At 42.1% G+C, this 24493-nt stretch overlaps 2 protein-coding genes across 11 annotated transcripts in view; one reads left to right on the top strand and one right to left on the bottom strand.

Moving 5' to 3' along the window:
* Positions 1-9201, bottom strand: part of LOC117872109 (protein adenylyltransferase SelO-like) — a 50701-nt gene extending 41500 nt beyond the window's left edge. For 3 of the 4 annotated variants that reach the window (XM_034760194.1, XM_034760195.1, XM_034760197.1), the window contains exons 1-8: positions 9078-9201; positions 8227-8543; positions 6579-6697; positions 6241-6369; positions 5749-5813; positions 5578-5634; positions 5381-5479; positions 962-1029 (exon numbers count right to left, since the gene is read on the bottom strand). In XM_034760194.1, the coding sequence (XP_034616085.1) occupies positions 962-1029; positions 5381-5479; positions 5578-5634; positions 5749-5813; positions 6241-6369; positions 6579-6697; positions 8227-8440 (751 nt within the window). In that variant the 5' untranslated portion in view covers positions 8441-8543; positions 9078-9201. The remainder of the gene's footprint in view (positions 1-961; positions 1030-5380; positions 5480-5577; positions 5635-5748; positions 5814-6240; positions 6370-6578; positions 6698-8226; positions 8544-9077) is intronic. The other variant, XM_034760196.1, reaches the window with a different exon arrangement.
* Positions 9202-9286: 85 nt separating this feature from the next.
* The window catches only part of PDSS1 (decaprenyl diphosphate synthase subunit 1), a 35067-nt gene continuing 19860 nt past the window's right edge, over positions 9287-24493 (top strand). For 2 of the 7 annotated variants that reach the window (XM_034760209.1, XM_034760208.1), the window contains exons 1-4: positions 9287-9485; positions 13315-13379; positions 14208-14331; positions 14775-14905. In XM_034760209.1, coding sequence (XP_034616100.1) covers positions 9354-9485; positions 13315-13379; positions 14208-14331; positions 14775-14905 — 452 coding nt within the window. In that variant the 5' untranslated portion in view covers positions 9287-9353. Of the gene's footprint in view, positions 9486-9782; positions 10198-13314; positions 13380-14207; positions 14332-14774; positions 14906-22529; positions 22628-24493 lie in introns of those variants that run through there. The other 5 variants (XM_034760211.1, XM_034760212.1, XM_034760210.1 and 2 more) reach the window with 5 other exon arrangements.

Raw genomic sequence — 24493 nt, 5'->3', positions numbered from 1 at the left:
CTGAGTACTTCAGCTTTTTCCACATCATCTGTCACTAGGTTGCCTCCTCCATTCAGTAAGGGTCCCACACTTTCCCTGACCTTTTTCTTGTTGCTAACATACCTCTAGAAACCCTTCTTGTTACCCTTCACATCCCTTGCTAGCTGCAACTCCAAGTGTGATTTGGCCTTCCTGTTTTCACTCCTGCATGCCTGAACAATATTTTTATACTCCTCCCTAGTCATTTGTCCAATCTTCCACTTCTTGTAAGCTTCTTTTTGTGTTTAAGATCAGCAAGGATTTCACCGTTAAGTCAAGCTGGTTGCCTGCCATATTTACTATTCTTTCTACACATCAGGATGGTTTGTTCCTACAACCTCAATAAGGATTCTTTAAAATACAGCCAGGTCTTCTGGACTCCTTTCCCCCTCTTCTAAACCTTTTCCAGGGGAAGATACTGAAACAACCCTGTTGCTTCCCCTTCCATTCCTGCCCTGTCCCCACACCCTTTTCCTCCAACACATCCACTTTTATTTGGCATAAAAATCATAAGCAATTTCAGCTTCTCCCTTTAACATCTTTTCTGCCCTCTCCCTACCTCAGAGAGCAAGTATTTTGTAGCAATAATTAAGTTAAGACTAAGGTTACCATATTTCAGGTTCCCAAAAAGAGGACACTGCTGGAGGGGAGCTCTATCAAAATTCCCCCTTTATCTCTTTTGCTGTGGTTGTTGTGGTCAAATTTTGAAAGAGAAGATACACACGCAGGTCAGGTATGCCACACCAACAGCAGCCTTGACCACAGGAATTTTAAATTAAGAAACATTTGGGGGCTGATTTTCTCAGGAGGAAGTATAGTATCTAAATAAGGACTCTCTGGAAATGAGATGATTTGGTGCATATTTTCGTTCTAAAAATATAGTGCACTTTCCAAGTACACAACGTAAAAAATCACTGGAGAATATTTTAAATGCATCGATTACCTCTTTCTTTTTTAACACTTCCATTGTAAAACTGGTCTCTCCACACATCATCATTACTTACAACTAAGCTGTAAGAGAAGATAAAAAGCCATGAAAGTTGTCTCATGAAAAATATTTTGCAAAAATATTTTACGATCGTATTTCATTTTAAAGAAGAAAGAAAAAGATGAGTAATTGGTGTGCTGGTATGATTAAGTCTTTAGAAATGATGTAGGCAGGTGACAAGATGAGGCTACAGCTTATTAGCAAAATGTGTTTGTTTCACCTTTACCTTATCCTCCAACCCCACAACCCATCCTCTGTCTGTTTCTTTCATCTGTGCCAACTTGTCATAATCTTAAATTGTGAGCTCTGGTGCAAGGACTGTCTTTTTTTTTTTTTTTTTTAAATTCGTGCTGTACAGCACCTAACATGGTTGGGATTCCAAGTATTGACTGATACTGCTGTAAAATAAATAACAATAGTCTCAGACTCCCAGCTGACTGAAAGAAAATTAAAAACCAAAAACTGATATCACAATGTAGGTTTCCATCTTCATTCGAACCAGTGATACCATACTAGTAGTCTCACCACCAACTTTCCTCTACATTTAAAAAAAAAATCCACAAAATGAAATTTCCCTACTTTGGCTGCTGAAAAACCTTATCCCCGTCAGATAAAAATCCAGACTCCCTCATTTGCCTTACAAGACTCAACCCTCCTTCTAGCCATATAAATGAATTTTGCTGTGTGCCCTAAAGGCAAAACAAGATGGATTATTTCTGCCAAGGGTTGTAGGGAGTCAATTTCAAAGTCAAAGGACCCTCATGGTGAGCTTCCTACCAGAAGTTCCTTGCTGACCTTTTATGTACGGTAACTCAGTGGATTTTACATAGACAATGTCTACATTAGCCTTTTTTCAGAAAAAATTTCCATTATTGCTAAAACTAGTACCGCTCCACTCATAGGTGCTGACTCTGTGGGTGCTCCAGCCTTGGAGCATCCATGGAAAAAAAAGTAGCGGGTTCTTAGCACCCACCAGCAGCCAGTTCCCTCCTACCCCTCCCCCCAGTGCCTCCCGCCTGCTGGGATCAGCTGTTTCACGGCATGCAGGAGGCTCTGGGAGGGAGGGGACGTGGCATGCTCAGGGGAGGGGGCGGAACTGGGTGGGAAGAGGTGGGGCTCGGATGAGGACTTGGGGACAGGGTGGGGGCGGGCCTGGGGGCAGGAAGAAGCGGGATGGAGATGGGGGCTTGGGGGAAGCAATTGGGTGGGGCCTGGGGTGGAGCAAGTGGTTGAGCACCCCCCGGGCCCAGAGGAAGCTGGCGCCTATGGCTCCACTAGCGGTAGCAACAGTGAGAGCACGAGCAAAGATAGCAGCTGCCAGGGTTTTAACCACTGTTTTGGGTAGATTTGCTCTGAGCAAGTTTAGAAGTCACAGTAGATAAAGTGCCAGCAGCTGTCTGGAGCCTTGTCTTCTACTCCCAGTATTGCTGACACTAGTGGAGGTGTACTGGTATTAGCAACATGGGGGAATTTTTGCTGAACAAAGACTGATTTGGACATAGCCATATCGGATGAGTACATTAGTCAGGGAATGTGCACTGGTAGGAGTCAGATTTTAGCAGAAATGAAAAGAAGAAAATCTCAAGCATTCAAGAGAAATTGGCAAAAATCTCAGTAACAGGGAATGAATAGCAATAGGGAAGCCAGCAAGCAAATGATCAGTCCTGACTATGTGCCTCAAAGCAGTGGAGGAGAATCTCCAGTTCTACTTTCTTCAACAGAAATACAGCTGCAGAGATTTCATTAGATCTTTTGGATTACCCGAGTGCTAATAGGTTTACTGCAAATGTCCTACACAGTAATAGGACTTCCTTTACTACTGATGGCGCATCCGCCAGTTTAGTGAAAGGGGAATATCAGCGATTGGTTACTTCCTTACAAAGGGTGATATTTGTCCTGGTGGGATGGCCAACACAAGGATTGGCCGGCTGTGCAGCAAGGGTCCCTACGCACCCAATGAGCACCATGGAAACAGCCTTCACACTGGCCCCCACAGTTGGTGGGTAAGGACACTTGGGGACAGGCCCAGAGACAGGCAGCACATGTCCTCCGTTTGGGGAGGCTCATATGCAAGCGCCAAAGCAACCTAGAAGCCCCACCCCACCTCTTCTCCCAAGGCCTCACCCTTGCACCGCTTCTTCCTGCCCCCTCCCCCAAAACCCCACCCGCCCGCTGCTCACTCCTCTCCACCTCCTCCCCCAAGGCCCTGTCCGCCCTCCACTTGCTCCTCTCCTCCCTCTACCCCAAGGTCCCCCCCACTCACCGCTCGCTCCTCCCCGCCTCCTCCCCTGAGGCCATGCCCATCCACCGCTCGCTTCTCTCTGTCCGCCCCCTTCCAAGAACGGGGGGGGGCCACCATAGGGCCATGGCCTCATCACTTTTTCCTGCCTTAGGTGAGTGATGGGGGGGGAAGGGAGGAAAGGAGTGAGCAGCGGACAGGGGAGGCCTCGGGGGAAGAGGCAGAGTGAGTGTGAGAAGAGGCAGAGCGAGGGACGAGCCTTGGGAAAAGAGGCAGAGTGGGGACGCACGGAGCACGGCCCCGCCCATTTCTATGGAGCTTCACTTTCGGCGCTTCAAAGATAGCAGTGGGCAGGCACGCCTACGGAGGGGTGACTCGCGCCGCATCTATGGGATTTCCTCCCTGCATGGCCAGCCTTCTTTGGGGAAGCTTAGCCTCCTCTGGCTTCTTATACACACTGTCCTACATTCTGAATATTGAGTATATTGTATACTCTGTATATAGGCAAGATGAATTTCACCCTGAATCCTTATTAAAAATAAAGATCACCCTACAGGTGGGTTCACCCCACTAACTTAATGTGTTGTTTTCCCAATTAGAAGCCCCAGACTATGACTGCAGTAGTGCCAGATGAAGATATTTTCTTTATCTGGCACTACTGCAGATGTAGACTGCAACTTCCAGTTGGGAACATAGCACATGAAGTTAACGGCATGACCCACCTGTAGGATGCTCTTCTTGGCTGAGTTATATGGCCCTTTCCCACATTTCTGCCAAGACTCAGCAAGAACTTTGTAAATGAATTAAAATTGTTGAGACAACAGTTCCCTATTGGGAAGAATATGGATATCAGCTGGGTTTCTTCAAGTGAAAACTTTATAAAACAAGTCTGGTGGAAAGAGTCTACAGAACAGCCTTATACAATCATTTCAGTGACACTTTACCAACTTGCCAAGTGTAGTGGGCTAAGGAATATTTTGTATACAGCAGAATTAGCACACAGTTAAGGAATAATGTTTGATAGTATCTCTGAAGTGAACAATTTGTCAAGACAACAGTAAAGGAAGGACATAACCTTGCCATAGGCTCTCACACTGATGTCCACACAGATTTGTGGTTTTGCATCAATTACTGACACTTTGGGACCTTTTGTTGAAATGAGTGAACAGACCTTCCAACATGTTATTTACAAACATTGCACTCCAGCAGAGCAAATGTGTTAAAACTCTGCAAGGACAGAAACCACAAGAGTTTGCATTGTGACAGCTGAGTACAATGCATTTTCTGCAGAATGTTTACTGTCTGTGGACTCTGAAACACATGAGCCCCCAGACATGACCAATTCTATTTTGGAACACAAAATAAATGTCACAATTTTAACCAGAAACATCTTGTTTACTTTGTGTATATGATAATATTTGCAGATTGTCATTTTCACCCTTTTTCATGCGTAGTGATTTAGGCTCTGATCCTGCAAAGACTTACACAGGTGCTTATTTTATGCATGAGTAGTCCCACTGACTACTCATACACATAAAGTGTGGACATATTACTTATAGGATCAGGATCTGAGTCAGTCAGTTCACCCTGCTCCTTGTGCAGGTCTCTCATACAGCAACAGGTGAGAGTAAAAAAAAAAAAATTTTAAATAGAAATTGTGATACTAATACCAGCCAATGGAGGGGGAAGTTAGTGGCAGGTGTCATTTCTCAAATTAATTTTAACTCATTTTTGAGAACTGAGTAGATTTCAAGTTGATGGTGTCCCTTTAAAACACAACCATCTCTCACCCTTCCTGGCATCCATGCACAGCTGTTCATCCCATAACAGAGAAAAGTTATAGCAAATAGTAGCATCAACAAAAATGTATTTGCAAATTACTTCAGAGGCAAAAGTGAATTAATTCGTAATGAAAATTCTCAAACCTAGCAATCATTAAGCAGTTTTACCAATCTCCAAAAATGGAGGGGTATATTTTGGCACTAGTTGTAACTCTGCATTTAGAAAAAATCTCTAAGACATTAGCTACTCCACTTCACTGATGCATAGCTCAAGCCAAAAAAGCCCAATCCCAAAACTCAACTTCATAGTTTCCATAAACTTGAATGTTGCAAAAGAGAAATGATGGGTAATACCTAGCTGCTCTGCTTGTAGGAATTCCAAGGTAGTGCATGGCCTCACTGCACAAAAATTCTCGCACAGAAGAGCGAAGCACAGCTCTTCCATCACCATTTCTACAGAGAACAAATGGATTGGGAATATTTTGTCTTTTGTTTTAAAATATGTAGAGAAAACATCAAACTTCTGTCTGTGTGAATTAACTGTTCTGTACCTTGAATATGGAGTTTTTCCTGAACCTTTCAACTGTAATTCCCATCTCTCACCATACCTACAAAAACAACAGTAGTATTTACGATGATACATATTGGGATATCCACATGTCAACTAAATATTACGGTACATAAAGAGCTATACGATCATTTTAAAATAAAGCATGCTGTACCTGTTTGTGTACACTCCAATCAAGTGGGCTCTTCCATCACCCAGCTGACCTGCCCAGCTACCAAACTAACAAGAAAAGAAATTAAAAAAATTAAGTCATTTTCTTCTTGCTATCATTTACACGTTGGGACATCATTAACATATATCTTAACATGACCTATATGATACAAATAATGCTATAGTTGCTCAGGTAATCATTAAGGGATTGACTCCACAAACACGTTTCAACATAATCCTGCACATGCTTACTGTTTGCTTACACTTGAAGATTTACTGAAGTCAATGGGTTTACTCACAAGAGGAAACTAACCAAGATTTACAATTCCCTCCCTTTTCTGCCTGTTGCCCCTTACACAAGACAGAATGTAAAATTACAATCTAGCCCTCCTCAATGAGCACTGAGTTTTTTACAGATTCTCAAGACATAATTCAAATGGTTAAGGCTAACACATAAATGCATATTATCATGTGGAAAAACAGGTATTATTGTTACCTGATGGCCTCCATACCTATGGGCCAGAGGAATAGACCCTAAAACCACTTTCCCACCACTGACAAGCTGGAGAAAATCATCTGTTTCTTTGACAGATACATCAAGGTCCAAAATACCTTCCAGAACATCCTGAAAAGCAGAAATTATGTAAACGTTACCGAAGTTCCGATGGCAGTGAGATTTTGTTCACGCTATTCTTTGAGTTAATAAGAGACACCACTAAAATGAAGGTGCACTATATACATAATACATTTTGTGTTCAAAATTTTCTATTAATTTTAAAGATACATATTAATAAAACAGGAACACTATATTCTAAGAAATAAATAAAATCTAACCTTTGAAACTGCTACAAGAAGAACTCTAGATCTAAAAGGAGTAGGATAGGCTATTGAAAAAATGCAATCTCGTACTTCACGAATTGAGTTTTCTGGAATAGTATCAACAGGCAGTGTAGCTGTAAAAAATCCAATGCACTTTTTAAAAAATGTTATGAATTAACCACATTATTACAGATATATTATTTCCCTTAAAGTCAAAATAAAAATAGACAACACAGGGCCAAATAAACAGCACAACTGAAATATATCCATATTTTAGACAGTAAGGGCTGGATCCTCATGTGTCTACAGTGTAGAGCAGACAAGTAGTTTATACTACTTATACCCTCCAAAACAAATCTAGGGTCAACTGGTGGTCAATTTGCCCCCCCCCCATGCAATTTAGAACAGCCTCAGGGCTGCTACAAATTGCACACAGTCATAATGGCCACTAAGGGTATGTCTACACAGCCAAGAAAAACCCATTGCTGGCCCTTGCCAGCTGACTTGGGCTCGTGGGGCTCTGGCTGCGTGGCGTCTGCATTGCTGTGTACGCTCCTGGGACTGGGCTACAGCCCAACCTCTGGGACCCTCCCACCTGCAAATCTATACAGCAATAAAATAGCCCCATAGCCTGAGCCCTGCGAGCCTGAGTGGGCTGGTATGGGGCAGCCAAGGGTTTTTCTTTGCTGTGTAGACATAGCCTAAAAGGCCATTTCAGCTGCCAGGAATTCCCCAAGTGTAACCACACCCTCTTTCCCCCACAATCAAAGTCCCCTATGCAATGAAGCAACACAATTGAAGCCCCTTATAGAGTCCATAAGCATAGGTGACACACAGCCAATATACTGATCTGGAGATTCCCCTGTGCAAGAGTGATCCCCAGGTAGCCAGTTAGCCAACTGTAAGACTCCTTCGTGTAGTGCAAAGCAGCCATAGCCAGGCGCACAGTCTATGGCGCTTGCTGCAGAATAGCTGTCCATTCCAAATTCAAATATTCCCTCAGGGCTATTTCCCATGCTGGCTAGAGACAGAAGTGCCAGAATAGCACGTTTTATCACAACAAACTAACGTTAAAAGTAATCTAACATTTTGGCTACAGTCATTTAACAATCCTTTGCTAAATGTACCTGTGTTAAATTTCCTAATAGACATTTTCACAAAAAATATACAGTGATTGTTAATAAAATATTTATAACTCTTGAAATTTGTTTCTAGAAGTGTTATTCAAATACCACCACTGAAAAATCTGTTTTGGGTGGCCGTCAAAAAGGGCACTTTTGTTTTTTGTTTTTTACAATCACATGCAATTTAGTATCTGAGTAGGTTACCCCTGCAGTTCAATATTACAGTATATTATTGCATACAATCCTGTAAACACACCCAATTTTGCATTAATACACAACGGGGACAGCCCTGGCCCTTCACTGGATAAGTGGTATTGTTTAACACAGCTACAAATCTCTAATACAAAGATAAAAGGAGTAAATAGCTTGCTGTGGCCAACGTTCCTTGTAATTTTTAAAGTAGTACATGAGCTTGACACTGTCTCTCCCTAACCACCAAATCCAGTTCTTTCCAAATAAAGCTGCAGGCAAATTTAATAAGCATTTTAACAAAGAGCACAGTCCATCAAACAAACATATTTGTGCAATATATAATGTACCTATGAGGCTTTCTGAAGAAAGGCTCCACACACAAAAACTGTTTGTTTTTCTTTTTCTTTCACAATAACCTTGGTCAAAGTTTGATTTATTGCTGAAAGGACGCACATGGCTGAAACTCCCCACTGCTCCTATGGAATCCTGGAGGCAGCATCCAGCCTGCCAGATCAGCACCACCCAGGTGAGCAACCAGGGGACGCAATGGCGCCTGGACATACTGACACTGGAACTTTGCTTTAAACTAAGATTGCCAGTCAGTACAGACCCAGGAGTCAAAACAGTAGTAATGGACCGAGGCTCTTCTTCTGCAGGAAAGATCCTTCAATCAAGGAAACAACTCATTAAAGTCACACTAGATGATCACAATGGTCCCTTCTAATATATTAATTCATAAACTAGAGATATTTTCTTCCCTCCCTCTTCATCTCTCTAGCCCCATCTATTCTACAGTGGCAAGTTGCCTATTGTTCTGAAAGGGTTTTCCAGAACTGCTCAACACTGGTTTTCAGGTGACTTGGTTGTGCCGGGAAACGGCCTGGTCTGGAGAAGGTTCTCAAAAACCATTTAAAAAACCTGACGGCCTGACCATCCCACCGGCTCAGCTGCATGACCCAGCACAGTTCAGAAAACAGGCAAGGCGCCCGCGAAGAGCGTGTGACTCATTCACACGGGAAGGCGGCACAAGCCCTGCCCCAGGAGCAGCCTGCAGCGCCACGCTTTAGCTGCACTTCTACGTCCTGACACACCGAGGGAGTACTTGGGATTGGGAATTATCTGTCTGCCCCTGCCGGGGAGCGTCTCCCCGGGCCGTGCCCCGGTCCGGGCGGCGGGCGCTCTGCCCGCCTGTGCCTACCCCGGGCTGGGCGGTGTCTTTTTCCAGGGACCCCCTTGGCTGCAGGGGCCGAGGGCGCGGGGGTGAAGGGCTGTAGATAGGGCCTGGCTGCCCCTGCTCCTCACCCTCCCCACGTATCCCCGCCATGGCGCCACCCCCTCCCCGAAGGAGGCTCCACCCCTCCCCGGCTGCGCCCTGCCCGGACCTGGCCGGCGGGGGAAAGGGCGGCTGAGCAGCGTTTCCGGGTCGCGGCGGGGCCGGGAGGCGGAGCGGGCGGCAGCATTGCTGGGAGACGCCATGGCCTTATGGTGGCGGCGCTGCTGCTTCTCCCGGGCGCCCGCGTTCGGCTCCCTCCGGAGCCTGCTGGAGGCCGAAGGGCCGCGACTCGGCTCCGGGTCCCGGGCGGGCCGGGCCGTGGGGGGAGCCGAGGTGAGCGAGCCGGGGCTGCGGGCAACTAGAGGTCACAGGGAATGAATGGGAAGCGCGGGGTGGGGCGTGTGGTGGGAGGGGCGCCGGGCTAAGGAGCGTGTGGGGCGTGGGGGTGCGAAGGGCACCGAGTTAAGGGGCATGGGGTGCGAGAGTAATGGGGGTGCAAAGGGCACCGAGTTAAGGGGCATGGGGTGCGAGGGGCACTGAGTTAAGGGGCATGGGGTGAGAGGGGCACTGGATTAAGGGGCTCATGGGGTGTAAGAGGTTCTGGGCTGGTAGGCTGGGGGCATGAAGTGCCAGGTAAGGAGGGAGGAGCATGTGGAGTGCGGGGGATATGGATGGCATGTCTATGGGGTTCAGAAGGGGAAGGGAATATTTTAATGTTTTATACGGTACAGAGGACAGGGATGTTCAGAGTGGGGGTTGGTATGTGAGGGCTGGGGTACCAGGGTGGTGGGTATGTTTGCAGTCAGCGAAAGACGCGTGAACGTGTGCAGAAATATGCTGTTTGTGAAACACATTTATAGAACATGGTAATCTCAAGCCCTCACCTTTTCTGGGAGAATGCTGGCCAGTCAGTCATCTGACAGCTTCTATTGTACCTACAAGGAACTGCAGATAGCTTCCAGGCCTAAAAGCTCTCAAAATGGATGTGCTGAAACCTTCCACGTGAAAGTAGCTTCCTGCTACTACTTTACTTCTGGCCCAAAATGTAGGTCTTTCTGTACTTACAGAATTATTTATAATTGATCTGTATTGAGAGATAATGAAAATTAATAAATTTGTTAACAAATTAACATTCCCCTGCATTATTGCACTGCATATATGCTTAATTGTAGTAATGCCTGAAAGTGAAATTGATCGAAAAAAGTGACTAATGCGTTTTCAGTACTCAAGTGAGAGAAATTAGAAGTTTTAAATTAGTTTTACTTTTTTAATGTAATATTAGTTTCTATGGAACTTCTTTAAAAAACAACCTGATAGTATCCCTTTCATTTGCTTAAAAAGAAGTTTCAAGGGTAATTAGAGAATGTCATAAGACTTGATTTGATAATGACATTTTTTATGTTTGCTTTATGACTGTTTAGATTTTAAATACTGTGCAGTGACCCAAATACATGTTTGATTTGGTTTTTTTATTACTTTTGCGAATATATGAGGGTGTGATTAGATTTACACAGAACTGATGAAGTAAATGGTCTGTTTGCTGGTACTGTATCTGTAATTTAGCAGGGGTCTTGGTGAAGTAACCAGAATCTAAGGCCTTATCGACAATAACAGAGGCATGTAGGGTACATCTAGCTACACACCGCAGGAAAGCAGCAGGGAAAGGCTCCAGCAGCAGGGAATTGCCAGAGCTGCAGTGGGTTAAGGCTCTGGAAGTGGGACACTACGCTGCTAAAAATAGTAGTATAGATGTGGGAAGTACTGCTTGGGTGTGTAGAGAATCACATAGTGTATATATATACTCTAGGTATGTCTGCATTCTTGTCGCTTTAGTGGTGCCTCACCCGTGCTAGCTGGGCATGCAGTGTCTTGTACTTTATATGCCGCCATAAGTGTAGACATACCTCAAGACACTGTTGATCACTTTAACTAAATGTAAAAAGAAGAACAGGAGTACTTGTGGCACCTTAGAGACTAACAAATTTATTAGAGCATAAGCTTTCGTGGACTACAGCCCACTTCTTCGGATGCATATGTCCACGAAAGCTTATGCTCTAATAAATTTGTTAGTCTCTAAGGTGCCACATGTACTCCTGTTCTTCTTTTTGCGGATACAGACTAACACGGCTGCTACTCTGAAACTTAACTAAATGTGTAAATTGAGATAGACCAGAGTTCAACAAAGGTGGAAATGTAGAAGAAAACTGTAAAAAAAAATGTTGTTTTCTGGCATTCAGAACAAGTGGAATTTATTTCTTACATCTATAATTAATATAAAACTAGATTGATTGCATTTGTGTCTAATCTATTAAACTACTTTAAAAACAAAGGTCCCGGTCTTACAAACATACATATGAAACTTTAAGCACGAGTAGTCCCACTGCAATCACAGCCTGAATTAAGCTTCTCTCAGCTTTTCTTGCCCTGCAAAGGGATGGGGGATTTTCATTTCCCCTCATCCTTGATCCTCCTTAGTATGCCCTGAAACAAGACGACTACTGCTAAATTAAAGTCTTTATGGGGTCGGGACTTGTTTTGTTAGGGGGAAGACCCTATAAAGGTTTTCCTATAGTTGTGTTAGGAGAGCTAGGCTAATTAACCAGTGTTTTCATTATCACCTATAATTTGAGCTTGTTTGGCAAGAAAATACAGTTTTCACATTTTTTTTAGTCCAAATGAGAGGTGGTTTTTTGGGTTTTTTTAAATTATGGTTGTGTTTTAGGTCTATCTCTCAATGTCGGGTTGTTGGCTTGACCTGCACTAAGAAATGCTGGCTGTATTGATTGATTGGTATGTGTGACCTGAGGTTAAAAAATAAAATAAAAAATTGCCTTCAGTGCCTCAGTTTCTCATATAAACCACCAAATAGTCACTGCGTCTCATGCTGCATTTTGAGGAAAACACTTAAGTAATTAGCTATATGCACTGTTCCTGAAGTGCAATTTGGGAGGCTAGGGGAGCAAAACTTCCCTTTTCCCATCAGACATTTTGTGGCACTTACAAGGAAATGGGACACCAGTTGTCCTCTGAAAGAGACTGAAATCATGGATATGTCATAGTAGCAGCTCCAGCTGCTGCAACTGTAATCTGCAAATGCCCAGTGAATTCTCCTTGTACCTCCCCTAGCGAGATATTATGAAGGGGCAGGATACACACTGAGTCCTGTGGCATTAGTATTTTGATCTTTAGCGGGAATTGTGCTGATTTGAATGTTCACTTCTTGTCTAGGCCTGACTTCTTTATCTTTTAACTTTTCCAGGAAGGATGGGTGGATGGTGAGGGTTTGAAGCCTGTGCAGTATTCTTTCTTAGGGCATGTCTACACTTACCTCCAGAGTGATCGATCCAGCGGGGGTCGATTTGTCATGTCTAGTGAAGACGCGATAAATCGACAGCCGAGCGCTCTCCAGTTGACTCCGGTACTCCACTGGAGCAGATGGCGCAGGCGGAGTTGATGGGGGAGCGTCAGCAGTTAACTTATCGCAGTGAAGACACCGCATTGAGTAGATCTAAGTACATCAACTTCAGCTACGTTATTCACGTAGCTGAAGTTGTGTAACTTAGATTGATTCTTCTCTTCTCCCCCTCCCCTCCCAAGTGTAGACCAGGCCTTACTCTCTGTGCACAAGGGACTAAGGTAGGAGGCATGCTGAATTAAAACCTCTTTAGGGGAAAGCAGAGGATGCACACTCTCTTTTTTTTTTTTTTTATTAGTGTAGCAGTTCCTGGAAATACCAACATGGGTCATGCCAGTAGTTCTTGTCTTTTGGCAGCTTCACCCAAATCTACCTGCAAGATAATGAGCCATTGAAAGGAGTCTGTGCCTCCCCTGAGTGCACAAACTGGGTCTTGCTAGTACAGCTTTCAGATATCAGTTAGATAAAAGGTGCCTCCCTGGTTCTTTCTAGTGACTAGAAGGAGTAAGTTCAGCGTTCCTGTGTGCAGGAGTCAGCTTATCAAGTAGTTACTGGCTATATATATGTACATACCACATCGTGTAAGGAAACAATTGCAATACTACCTTTGCACTGGGTTTTACAACTCTCTATCTATATGAGGAAATACTGGAACAAAATATTAATGAACAAGTATTAATGATCATATAGTTCCACTGAATTTAACAATGTTGATTTTAGAGTAAAAGTAGTGTTTTCTTTCTGCAGATGCATTATTTTCTGGGGAGAAGTACAGTTTTGTCATTTCCAAAAATTCGTAGTATATTTTTGCGGTAAGTTGAAGCTCCATATTGCTAGGTAACAACGGAAGTAGGTAAAGAAGTAATTATATTAGGTAGATTGCATATGTGAAGGTGTGGATTTTAAACTGTAATGCTTTGGTTATTAAAACAGACTGTAAAATGAGATTATTCACCCTAGTGTGTACAAGACCAATTTAATATAGGTTATATTACATTTTCTGTTGATGTGGCATGAAGGTAGACTGAAATGCTCCCATCATGGAAAAACTTGCAGCAATGAAAAAAGCTCAGGTAATGTCCTGAGGTTGAAATAGAGGAAACCTAGTGTGTGGGTATAACCCTCAAATTCAAGGAAATTAGGCTCATTCCCTATCGATCCTGGCATATCCAGAAAGAGGCTCTGACTCTTTGTCCTACCTGGATGTCTGAATTTGATGTAGACATGGTTGGCCAGAGTGACTAGCTGCATAGAGTGTAGAGTATATTCAACTCCAAAATAGAAACCACTTTCTTTAAGAAAAAAAAGGGATGGTAAAGTCATTCTGTTGACACCAAATTACAGGTGTTGACTACACCTGCAAATTGTCTATCAAGGAAAGAAAAACAAAAATTGCATTGCTAAAAAAGTCCTCTCTAGTTTACTGAACACATTTTCTCAAATGCTGCATTTTACACATCACTCTAAAATCTGTGTCACATTTAACATATCCTGACATGTAGCCATGCTAAACGTCTCACTGTGCTGTCTGAAAGTATTTTTGGGGAGGCAAGAGCCTTCATGAATTGTTTATGTTGTGTAAAGTCAGAAAAAAAGCCATTTTTAACAATCTTAATTCTTTTGGATCATACGGTTGCCAGGTTTCATCATACAACAACCTCACGAACATGTAGCTGTAGTAAAACAGTTACTGATGAAAAATTCAAGGACCCTTTTAAACTTGGTCGGAAAGACTTGAAGAATCTGTATGAAGATATTAAAAAGGTAGGAAGTTTTGGTGAATGCTTTAGGACAATGTAATGATTCTGACATTGAAAACAGTTAAATGCTACCATCTGGTTCCCTTTAAAGTTTACCAAAACTCTAAGCAAAGTAATTGAAGGAAGATTTCTCTTGATAGTCCACGTGTATTGTTGTCATGTGATCTCCTCTAAATCTAAAATGAAGGGGAAGAGGAAATCATTACGTAACTAATGGAAGCAGAAAAATGACTCTCTGTTTCCACTATCTAGAGTACTTCTCTGTTCTTAATCTTTTTTTCCCCAAGTTATCATGAGGAATAGTCTTAAGAATAGTCTTAAAACCAATTCCAACATAAATTGGAGGGAGAAAAACCAAACTAGCTAAGAGGATTTGAATGCATGTTCCTGACCTGTAATCCAGGTTGATTATGTATCTTTGAAAGTAATACATTGTTCTGTTTACAGGAACTACTTGTATCTACAGCAGAACTTAGGGAAATGTGTGAATATTACTTTGATGGAAAAGGGAAAGCCTTTCGACCAATGATTGTGGTGCTAATGGCAAGGGCGTGCAATATTCACCATAATAACTCTGGGTGAGTCCCTGGTTTTGAAATATATTGGTATGGACAAATAGAAACTCTAAGATTTTTCAGACCTATCAGTCTTTAAAAATTTCACAAAATTTGTCTAGTGACTTCATCAAAACGATAAGGTGACCCATGAAACTTCAATTTTATTTTGTATCATTAAGTATATTTTACACTCACAAAACAGTGATCTCTATTGTGGAGCTGAATAAATAGTTTTGGTGAACTTTTCCAGTAGAATTGTGAAATGTATGGTTGTAGTTATGGAAGGGAAAGAGACAATCCCCAGTTCTGGTATTTGTGAAGATTTTGGTCATAGTCACATCTTGTAACTTAAATAGTTTGTTACTACACACACCACCCAGTAAACCAGTTTACACTTCACCCAAACTATTGTTCTATTTATAAGCATCTCTATAGCTACTAACTAAGAAATTGTTCATTGTGGGAGGGAAATAGTATTTTATATTTAAACATGACAGGCCTGGAAGCAATTAGTACCCTTCATACACTCTATGCAGCAAGATGAACAATAACTGGGAGGAAAAACTATTTTCTCTAAAGATATAATTTGTGCAGGATTTTCACTCCCAGAAATTAGGATTAGCTCAAAACTGGCATAATTCCTTTAGGTTGTTTGGCCCTTGAGGTAGAACATGATGCAGGTCCTGTACAGGCTATCTCTCATTACCCCTACTGGTTGTAAATGCTGCCCTTCACCAATTTTCCAGACAGATCCTCCTGTCTGTATTCAGCAAAGGACAGAGACTGTTGCTTGGAAAAGGGGGAAGGGTTATATATACCTATCTCATAGAGCTGGAGGGGACCCTGAAAGTTCATCAAGTTCAGCCCCCCGCCTTCACTAGCAGGACCAAGTACAGATTTTGCCCCAGATCCCTAAGTGGCCCCCTCAAGGATTGAACTCTCAACCCTGGGTTTAGCAGGCCAATACACAAACCACTGAGTTATCCCTCCCCACTATTTTAGATATCCCTCCCCCATCATTTTAGATATCATTTCTCACAGGGCCGGCTCCAGCTTTTTTGCCACCCCAAGCGGCGAAGAAGGAGGGGGGGGGGATAAAGCCGCAATCGGCGGCTGCTCTACCGTGCTGCTTTATTCATTCTTTGGCGGCCGGTTCTTCCCTCCGAGAAGGATTGAGGGACCCGCCGCCGAAGACCCGAACGTGCCGCCCCTTTCCATTGGCCGCCCCAAGCACCTGCTTCCTGTGCTGGTGCCTGGAGCCGGACCTGATTTCTCAGTTCCAGCCTTTAGTCAAGTCCAGTTCAGTATTCTAAATTTCTGAGGCCTTTGGTTCAGGCACTTTTGTGTACTTCAGCAGTGCTTTCACGGTTTCTTTTATTTTCCCACTCCTCGACATCTAAATTTGTTAGGCAGTTTTATGGCTACTGAGCACATTAGTACTTGGTAAGCCACTTGCTTGTTTTTGTTTTGTGGTTCAGTGCCTATCTGGGTTGGTGACAGGGTGGATTTGATTTAGATCATGATTTAAATCACTAGTGAGGAAGACTCGATTTAATCATGGTTTTCTACATAAAAGTGCATTCTTGTTGGCTGTTATAACCTTAATGCATATTCCTCACAACTCAGAGATAGATGTAGGTTTCATTTTGAGAAGGTACACACTATACATTTTTAAACAGTGATTTATTTTGAAAATTTTTCAGATTAGTTTTATAGCTATATCAGAAAATGATTGGTTATTTCATTTACCAAAAGTAGTTGAAGCAGATATTTATGAAATCACTGGGAACTATCTCTAATTCAACAGTTTAATCATTAATATTTGGAGGATTTTCTTGCCATGCTGTATTAGGAGGAGAATATCACCAGACAGACATTTAAATTGTTTTATTTAACTAAAACAACAACGTTAAGTATTCTGGATTTTTTTCTTCAACAACAAACGTATAATATTTTAACAAAACAAGCATATGTCTCTCACTTCTCACGTTTATCTCCAGACTTTTTCTCCTTATCCAGATCTATTCCGCCCCCAACAATCTTCTATTCATTGAACTTTTCGAAACTTTGCACTTTTAGAGAGAGGCAAGGGATTGACTCTGTGTACACGAATTTGCAAAGGGACAATAGGGTTGAGGTCTGTTATTTCTCACCTCTACATATTTATTTATTTAAAAACATTTTTGCTGTTAACAAGCATGTTATCTCTGGAGACACAAATCCACAGTTTGAGAACTGCAAAACTAAGCATCTCTGATGGTATCTTCTAGACTGAGCACTGAGTCCCATTGGATAGATAGAAAGATTAACCTAAATAAGCTGTATAGAAGCCCCTGGAACTCCATAAAATTAGGTCCCTAATCCATGAACTATTGGAAGTCATTTACAAAACTTTTCTTAAACATCACGTGAATATATTGTCTTATACTATAGAATTAGAATTTCTAATCCCTATTCCATGATGAGATATCTTTGAACTTACTGGTGAGTCACAGCTAGAAGAAGTTGTTACCCCCAAAATCAGACTTAAGGCACCCCCACAATGGCCTGCCTATATCAGTAACTTAATCCTCAATTTGTCTGTTTTTGGTAGTTGAAAGGGGGTGGCCCATTATGGAGGAATTGCCAGGGTTTTACCAGGGGGTTTCCCTTTGACCTTTGGAGAACTTCCAGAACAGACTAACTGTGTTGACCCTTGGGAGGACACGGATACTGCCTTCTGCTCAAAGGATCGACACTCAGGCAGCAATCTTTGCAAACAAAAATAAACTTTATTTGACACAATATGTCTTCATACAATAAATCTAAAACATTAAATTCTTCCAAAAGGCATACATCAAAAAGGTAAAATAAATTTCCTTGGCACATATACACATTAAAGTACCCAACATTGCAATATTATACAATGGGAAATAGCTTTAAGTGGTTACATTCTGCATGTGATGGCCAATCACATACAGGATGCTGACAGCAAGTTCTTATTACAACTTAAAATAACAAATGTATGTACACAAACATCCAGCTTTATTATCTCAGGCATCTACATTCTAATTTCTTAATGTGAGTGTCGTCATACTTCTCCACAGTCTTCTGTCCCTCTGCTCTTTGCCACTGCTCCAACTGCATTGCCTTGGTTCTTCTTTCTTCAGTGATTTCAGCTTCTGATGATTCTCCCAATATTCACTCACTCCAGCGCCTCCCACCCACAGTGAATGAAGCCTGTCAGCAACCTGCCTTGTATACAGATTGTAGCCTATTCTGATTGATTATTTATTCAATCCTTATCATTAGCATACTCATCCACAATCACCATCCTTATGCTTTCCCTGATTGGTCTGTTCTTATGAACCAATCACAGTTGCTAAACTCATCTGTCAATCAAAGGAGGACCTGATTGAAAACCTATGCCATGCTCGACTGACTCCTCCCTCCAGGTTTTTGGAGTGACCTTTATCTCACCTCAGCCTGCCTGTTTGCTGTTGGCCAAATCGTTCCAAGACCACCTTTTTACTTTCACTGGCTATGATTCCCTGTGATCACCACCTTGTTATTCCTGGCTGCAACTGCTCAAAACTATCTTTATCATTAAACCCTTATTATCAGTTACATAATTGTATTCATCTTAACATTATGATTTATTGTCACCACTCCACTTTTACTAATTTAAAAATACGTTTAATTTCAATCTTTCCCTTGCTTCAGCTAGTGGTGGCAATACAATGTTTTTAATGCTCTATTCCTGACAGAGAATAGAGCAGTTGAAAAATCGTTTATCAAAGTGGGTGCTGATTTTTATTTTATTTTATTTTATTTATTTATTTTGGGAAACTGGGTTGACAACTCTGAAGATGAACTCATGATCTGGTGTGGGCTTTGCCATCTGTTCAATGTCCTGAAGAAACATGGGTGGGGTGGGGTGGGGTGTGTGTGTTCTCCTTTAGACATGGGCAGGCTCCTCTGTGGCTAGACAGGATGCCTTCATTAAACTCTCTATACCAACTTTCGGGCATTGCCTTCCGCCATATCAGCAGGAGTATGATTCTCAGTACACTGGAATGATTTTTGTGCTGAGGCAGATGCTTCTTCTTTCAGTGCAAAAGCTTTGGCATGGAGACTGGTGTCCCTGGCATCTTTTGCTTGTTGGTTTTCATGCAGTCAGTGTCAGTGCTTCCTGAACCATTTTTAATATTTCAGCCTTCTCTGTCACCTACCCTATTCCAGCTGTTTGTGTCCAGATGAGCTGAGTAACTGCCTCCTTTTTGTCTAAGTTTTGGAAATGAAATGTTGGGTAGTGACAAAAATGAAATGCTTTGGCGGGGGAAAAGAAATGAAATACCAGGATTTCATTTTCTTCTCTTCTTCCTTGCTGCATCCCTCTTTCTCTCTAGGTAAATCTAGATGACTTTACCCAATGTGTATATATGTGTTTATGCAAGTTTGCAGTATACTGTTTTTCATGTTGATACATGTTTCCAGGGCAGGGGAGGTCAAATAAAAAATTAAGGTTTGTTTTATTTTGGGATATTGGCTTATGAGTTCAAGTTTTGCCTGGATCTTTTCTCTAGTGTTGAGGTCTTTCTAGCAGGCCATATACCTGATCTGATGCTGAACTTTGAGAGGTCTCTTAGTTATTGTATACTATATGATAAATGTACACAAACATGTATTTCCTGTTCACATTGTCATTAGCTTTGTTGTTGAGGCTCTTTACAGCTGTGCTTTCCTTTCCTTTTGGCAAGTTATTACTTTTTACTATCCAAGAGTGAGAATCCTGCACAGATGCTACCTATGGAGAAGGGAACATCATCTATAATTTTGCTTCTCTGAAAATATCATTATGGGTGAGTCTCACTCACCCATCCACTTCTCCTTCATGTTTGGAGTTTACCTATTTGAGATGTTTTTCTCCTGGATCTTATCTTTCCTTTTGAAGCATTTTTTTTTGTCTTATCTTAATGATCATTTTTACTTTACTTTTCTTTCTAGGAGCTTCACCCCCTGTTCAATCAAAGAAATTGACTGGAACAGTTGGAGGGCAGCATTATATCTGGCAGGGGGGGAGAGCCCACAAATATTAATAGGGTGCCTTGATTATACTTCACCATGCTACTGCTGCCCTCAAAGATCAAAAACCCTTGAGAGCTAAGAGAGTTCAGCTAGTCTTGTGCAAAGAAACAAAGATATAGGATTGTGACTCCTGCCAGATGATCTCTTCAGAAAAGCACAATTTTTAAAGAAAAGTAACTTCCCACTTTCAGGTGGATTTTTTTTTTTTTTTTTTGTTGTTGTTGTTGTCTTTTTGCCATTTTCTCAGTGGTCCCTTTTACTGGTTTTTGTTCTTCATCCTTTCTCTTCCCTGGCACTGTTCTTCAGACAGTTTGCTCTGCTTTTCATCAGCTGAGCTCTCCTTCTCTCTGCCTCCAGGGGTTGTGTTACTGCATTTCATTTTCTTCTCCAACTGCCAGTCCCAACTCTTGTACAACCTTCTTCATCCAACATAGTTTCCCCTGTTAAAATCTTCTTTGCTGTGTAAATAGCAGTAGAAAGGAAAATGCTCCCTCTGAATCCATTAAACTAACAGAACATCCGTTTACACAATCTCAGGCCCTAATTCTGGTATGTGTTCTGCATGGATGGACCCCGGTGCCCATGCAGAATCCTATTGGAGCTCCATGCAGAAGCAGGAATCCACCCACACAGAACAGCTTGCAGGATTGATGGCATGGTCATATTTCTTACGATTAAAAAAATGGGTCCCCAAACTATTCTCAGTAAATTAGCCTTTTTTCCCCCTTCAACAAGTTCACATTATCCAAGCCACTGCAAGGAAAATTACACACTCAGTTAATGTTTTGGATCCCTTGTGTCCTCATCACAAGATCAGTGGATGAAGTATGCAAATTGTTCAGCGCTGGTATGATTTTTCTTCTCTTTTAAAGATCGTAGTGCTGTAAATACAAACCTAAGTGTTTAGGTCCCTTGGGCAATAGCTTTTTGTCTGTTGTTTAACTGTTGAAATTTATCTCGGCGTGTGAGAGCTGGAGTCCTGGTAAGGGGTTTAAATTGGGATTGTGTGAATCCTGTGTTTTCACACATTCTCCTGGAGTTATTCACAACACATCATGGGAGAATCTCACAGAATTATCACTAAAGCAAATTATCCCTTTGCCTGACGGGAGCTGTGCTTCTGCACTTTACTGGTTTCCCAGACGCACCACCTATAGTTTGTAACTAGAAATATGCATGTCCTGTGCTGTAGCCATAATTCAGAGAGCGACTGAAAGAAAAGAGAAGGAGGAAGAGATACAGAAATATCAAAGGAGGAAAAATGAGGTGAGCACAAGAGACTTAGAAACAAAGTAGAGAGATTAGACCCCCTCGAAGGGCAACAGAAACAAAGCTGACGTCTCTGTCGCTGTCCAATCTGTATCGGTTCTTACACTCCGTTCATTATTATAGTATAGGACTACTTGACAGCATCTTCACTTCCTCACAATCATCATGTACATTGCTTATTGTTCAGCTGTTTGCATCAGGTAGCTATCTTGACAGCTCCCTAATCCATGCCTCCCCAACTCCTTGCACCCTCACAACTTCTGGTTTACACTCCTGAACGTACACACTTCCTCCCCAGCAACAGATTCCCAGCAGGAAGTGGAAGCTTATCCTGCGAGGTGTGGTCAGCGCATAGGACTGGGGGTCAGCCCACACATTGCTGTTTTCCCCATCCTTAAAGTCAGAATAGCAGTATTTACCTACCTGGCAGGGTGTTACAAAGCTCTATGAAGTTGTAAATAATGAGTTCCATACAGAAATACTACCTTACCCACAACATCGTTCTGCCTCTTGCAGCAGGCCTCTGCGACTGCACACTATACTAGCAGAAAAGGTCAAGGGTACTGCAGTCCCAAACCAATTCACTATACAAACCTATCTTATTGTCTGTCCAGTATGTGCACAAAACAAAGCAAGGGGCCTGCTAACAAAACAATATGTGATTGTGTAATTAAAGGCTATCATAATGCATATACACAAAAAGGCAGTTAAGGTTGCACATATTTACTAAATAATATATAAAATGGTGGTGTGGTTCTACTCTGAGAACTTTGTAAAAATGGCACCGTCATCCTCAGCCAGTCTGTGTGTATCCAGCATTATCTGCTGACCTTAATCACTAAAAATTTTTTTTCCTTCTGTTAGCATGGCAGAGTGGAAGCTGCTAAGAGAGAATGACCAAGTTCCTATTATTTCTTGAGCATCATCAACAAAATTTATTATGCTCCTATCAGGGCTTCCAGTAGCATTACAGAGGGAATAACTTTGCCTGCAAAATCTTTATTACTGTTACTGATGTGTGAGATAGAAAGGACCTTGCTTGATGCCCAAATTGAGTTTTCAGACATACTAGCTAATTTTTTTTTTTAAAGTTCCTTGTAAAATTGGCACATTTTGTACAGAAATCAGACACCGTAAATGTGAACCCTGGAATGCCATTTTTAAAGTCACTTTTCGGAGAAGAACTGTACTTTTAAAACAGAACTTTCAAAACTTGCTTTTGAAATGTCTGTCATTATTGTGCTATCTTCATACCATTGAATGGTTCTGGTGTGTCAATGAGCGCTGCCATTTTACTGCTACTTTCCAGCAGGAAGTCCAGTCTGCTGACATAGTTTATGACAAAGGGAATTCCAATGAGCAGTTGAATGCATGAAAGAGGCTGGAAACTTTTACAGTTGTTTTAAGGTAAGTTGTATGATTTACTAAAAATAATTTTATGGAAAAAAATTTATACTGAAGTGTTGAACTAACAAAGTTTCTAATGCATATTAGAGCTATCTTAAAACAACCATGAAAGTGTCCAGCTTTTATTCTTATACTGAGCAATGATTCCTTTTTTCACAAACTACAGGCCATATCCTGCCATTGTTTTGCATGCAGAATTCCCCACTAAAAGCTATGAAGTGCTCTGCATAAAAATAGGGTCATATCTTGGCACCTATGTCGGCAGACTGGCAAGATGTCACCTTCCAGTTTCATTGCTGATTATTAAATTTAAATGTATTTAAACCATGTGCAACAAGACTTAAATTCCTTTTGTAATTAGTTGAAGTAATTTCAAGATTTTATGTTTTCTCTTTAATTTATTCTGGTTCTGCTGGAAATTAGCATGATTGGCTCATTTTTAAGGTTTCAGACTTTGCTGAAAGAGCAGGTTGGCGCTTCTAAGGAAGGGAATGATTTGAAAATGTTGCTTTTTCTGCTCCCTCATTGCTGTCCTCTATACCCCAGCTAACCCCATATATATTCCCTCATTACTACCCCTCCACCTCTTTAAAAAATGAATAAATAAGCAGCTATGAGCCATTTTTTTATTTTATTTTTTTTTTTTTATGGAGATATCCCATCTCCTGGAACTAAAAGGGACCTTGAAAGGTCAGCGAGTCCAGCCCCCTGCCTTCACTAGCAGGACCAAGTACTGATTTTGCCCCAGATCCCTAGGTGGCCCCCCATTGAGTTAAATCACTGATGTGACATCATCCAAAAGACTTAATTGGCCAATCAAGGTGTGGCTTTGGTTGATAAGGGTTCATGCTCATATTCTGACAGAATGAGTGATGCAATACAATCCCAATTATCTCAGTCTCTGAAGACACCCAAAATCTTAGAGGAATCAAGAGAGTCAGTTCAACAGTCGTTGGAGGCTGCATTCTGTATCTTTCAAATTTAGAATACAGATTTCTAAGCTTGCTGGTCATGTCAGCAGATGTTAGTGAGTTGTTAACCAGCTTTGGAGAGTCTGCAATTCAGACCTCCCATGTGTGGAGCACAGTGAAGATAAGGGTCTGCAGACTTTAAGGGTCTGCAGTCCAGCTGTTCAGGCATCTCTTTAAAACCATCTTCAGCAACAAGGATGCCAATCAACTTTGCAATGTTCCAGAGTGTGGTCTCTTTGGAACCAGATGACCTTGGGCATGATGTAGTCTGTTGCCTCATTACTTCACTCTAGACCAGGGATTCTCAGGACAAATTTTTTGGTTTCATACCTTTTCCTAAAATATGTAATTAGCTTTAGGAAAAACAAATAAATATGCATATATCCAAATCATTGTAATTTATTTATTGATAACTAGTAAGTCTGTTGTGAAAAGTGATATTAACAAACATACAAGTATCGCTTTTCACAGCAGTTTTACTCAGCCCCGCCAAGCCTGGGGACAAATTAAGCCCTGAATGGTGGATCGGGGGAGGCAGCGGGGGGGGCTGGAACCTGAAGTGCTGCTTCTGGAGCCTGGGGATGGAGTATGAAGCACCTGGGCCAGAGCCTGCCACTCGAGGGCTGAAGCCCAAAGCCTGAGCCCCACCGCCTCTGGGAAGGTGGGGAACTCACCGGCTGCCTGGTCCTCCTGCATTGTGCCCTAGGTATCTCCAGGGGTGAGCAGGACCCAACCCTTGCTTGTGGCTCCAGCAACCAACACCAAGGCAGTGCATCCAGGAGCAACAGGGAGGGGAGGGGCCGCTACTTTGCCCCCTTCCCCTAATCACAGCCCAGGACGCTGTGGCCGCAAGAAGAGCCTCTGGTGGCCTCATGCAGCCACAGTGGCTGCACTT

This window comes from Trachemys scripta, chromosome 2 (assembly GCF_013100865.1).
Source record: "Trachemys scripta elegans isolate TJP31775 chromosome 2, CAS_Tse_1.0, whole genome shotgun sequence".
Classification (NCBI taxonomy): domain Eukaryota; kingdom Metazoa; phylum Chordata; order Testudines; family Emydidae; genus Trachemys; species Trachemys scripta.
This window is presented reverse-complemented; position numbering and strand designations above follow the sequence as displayed.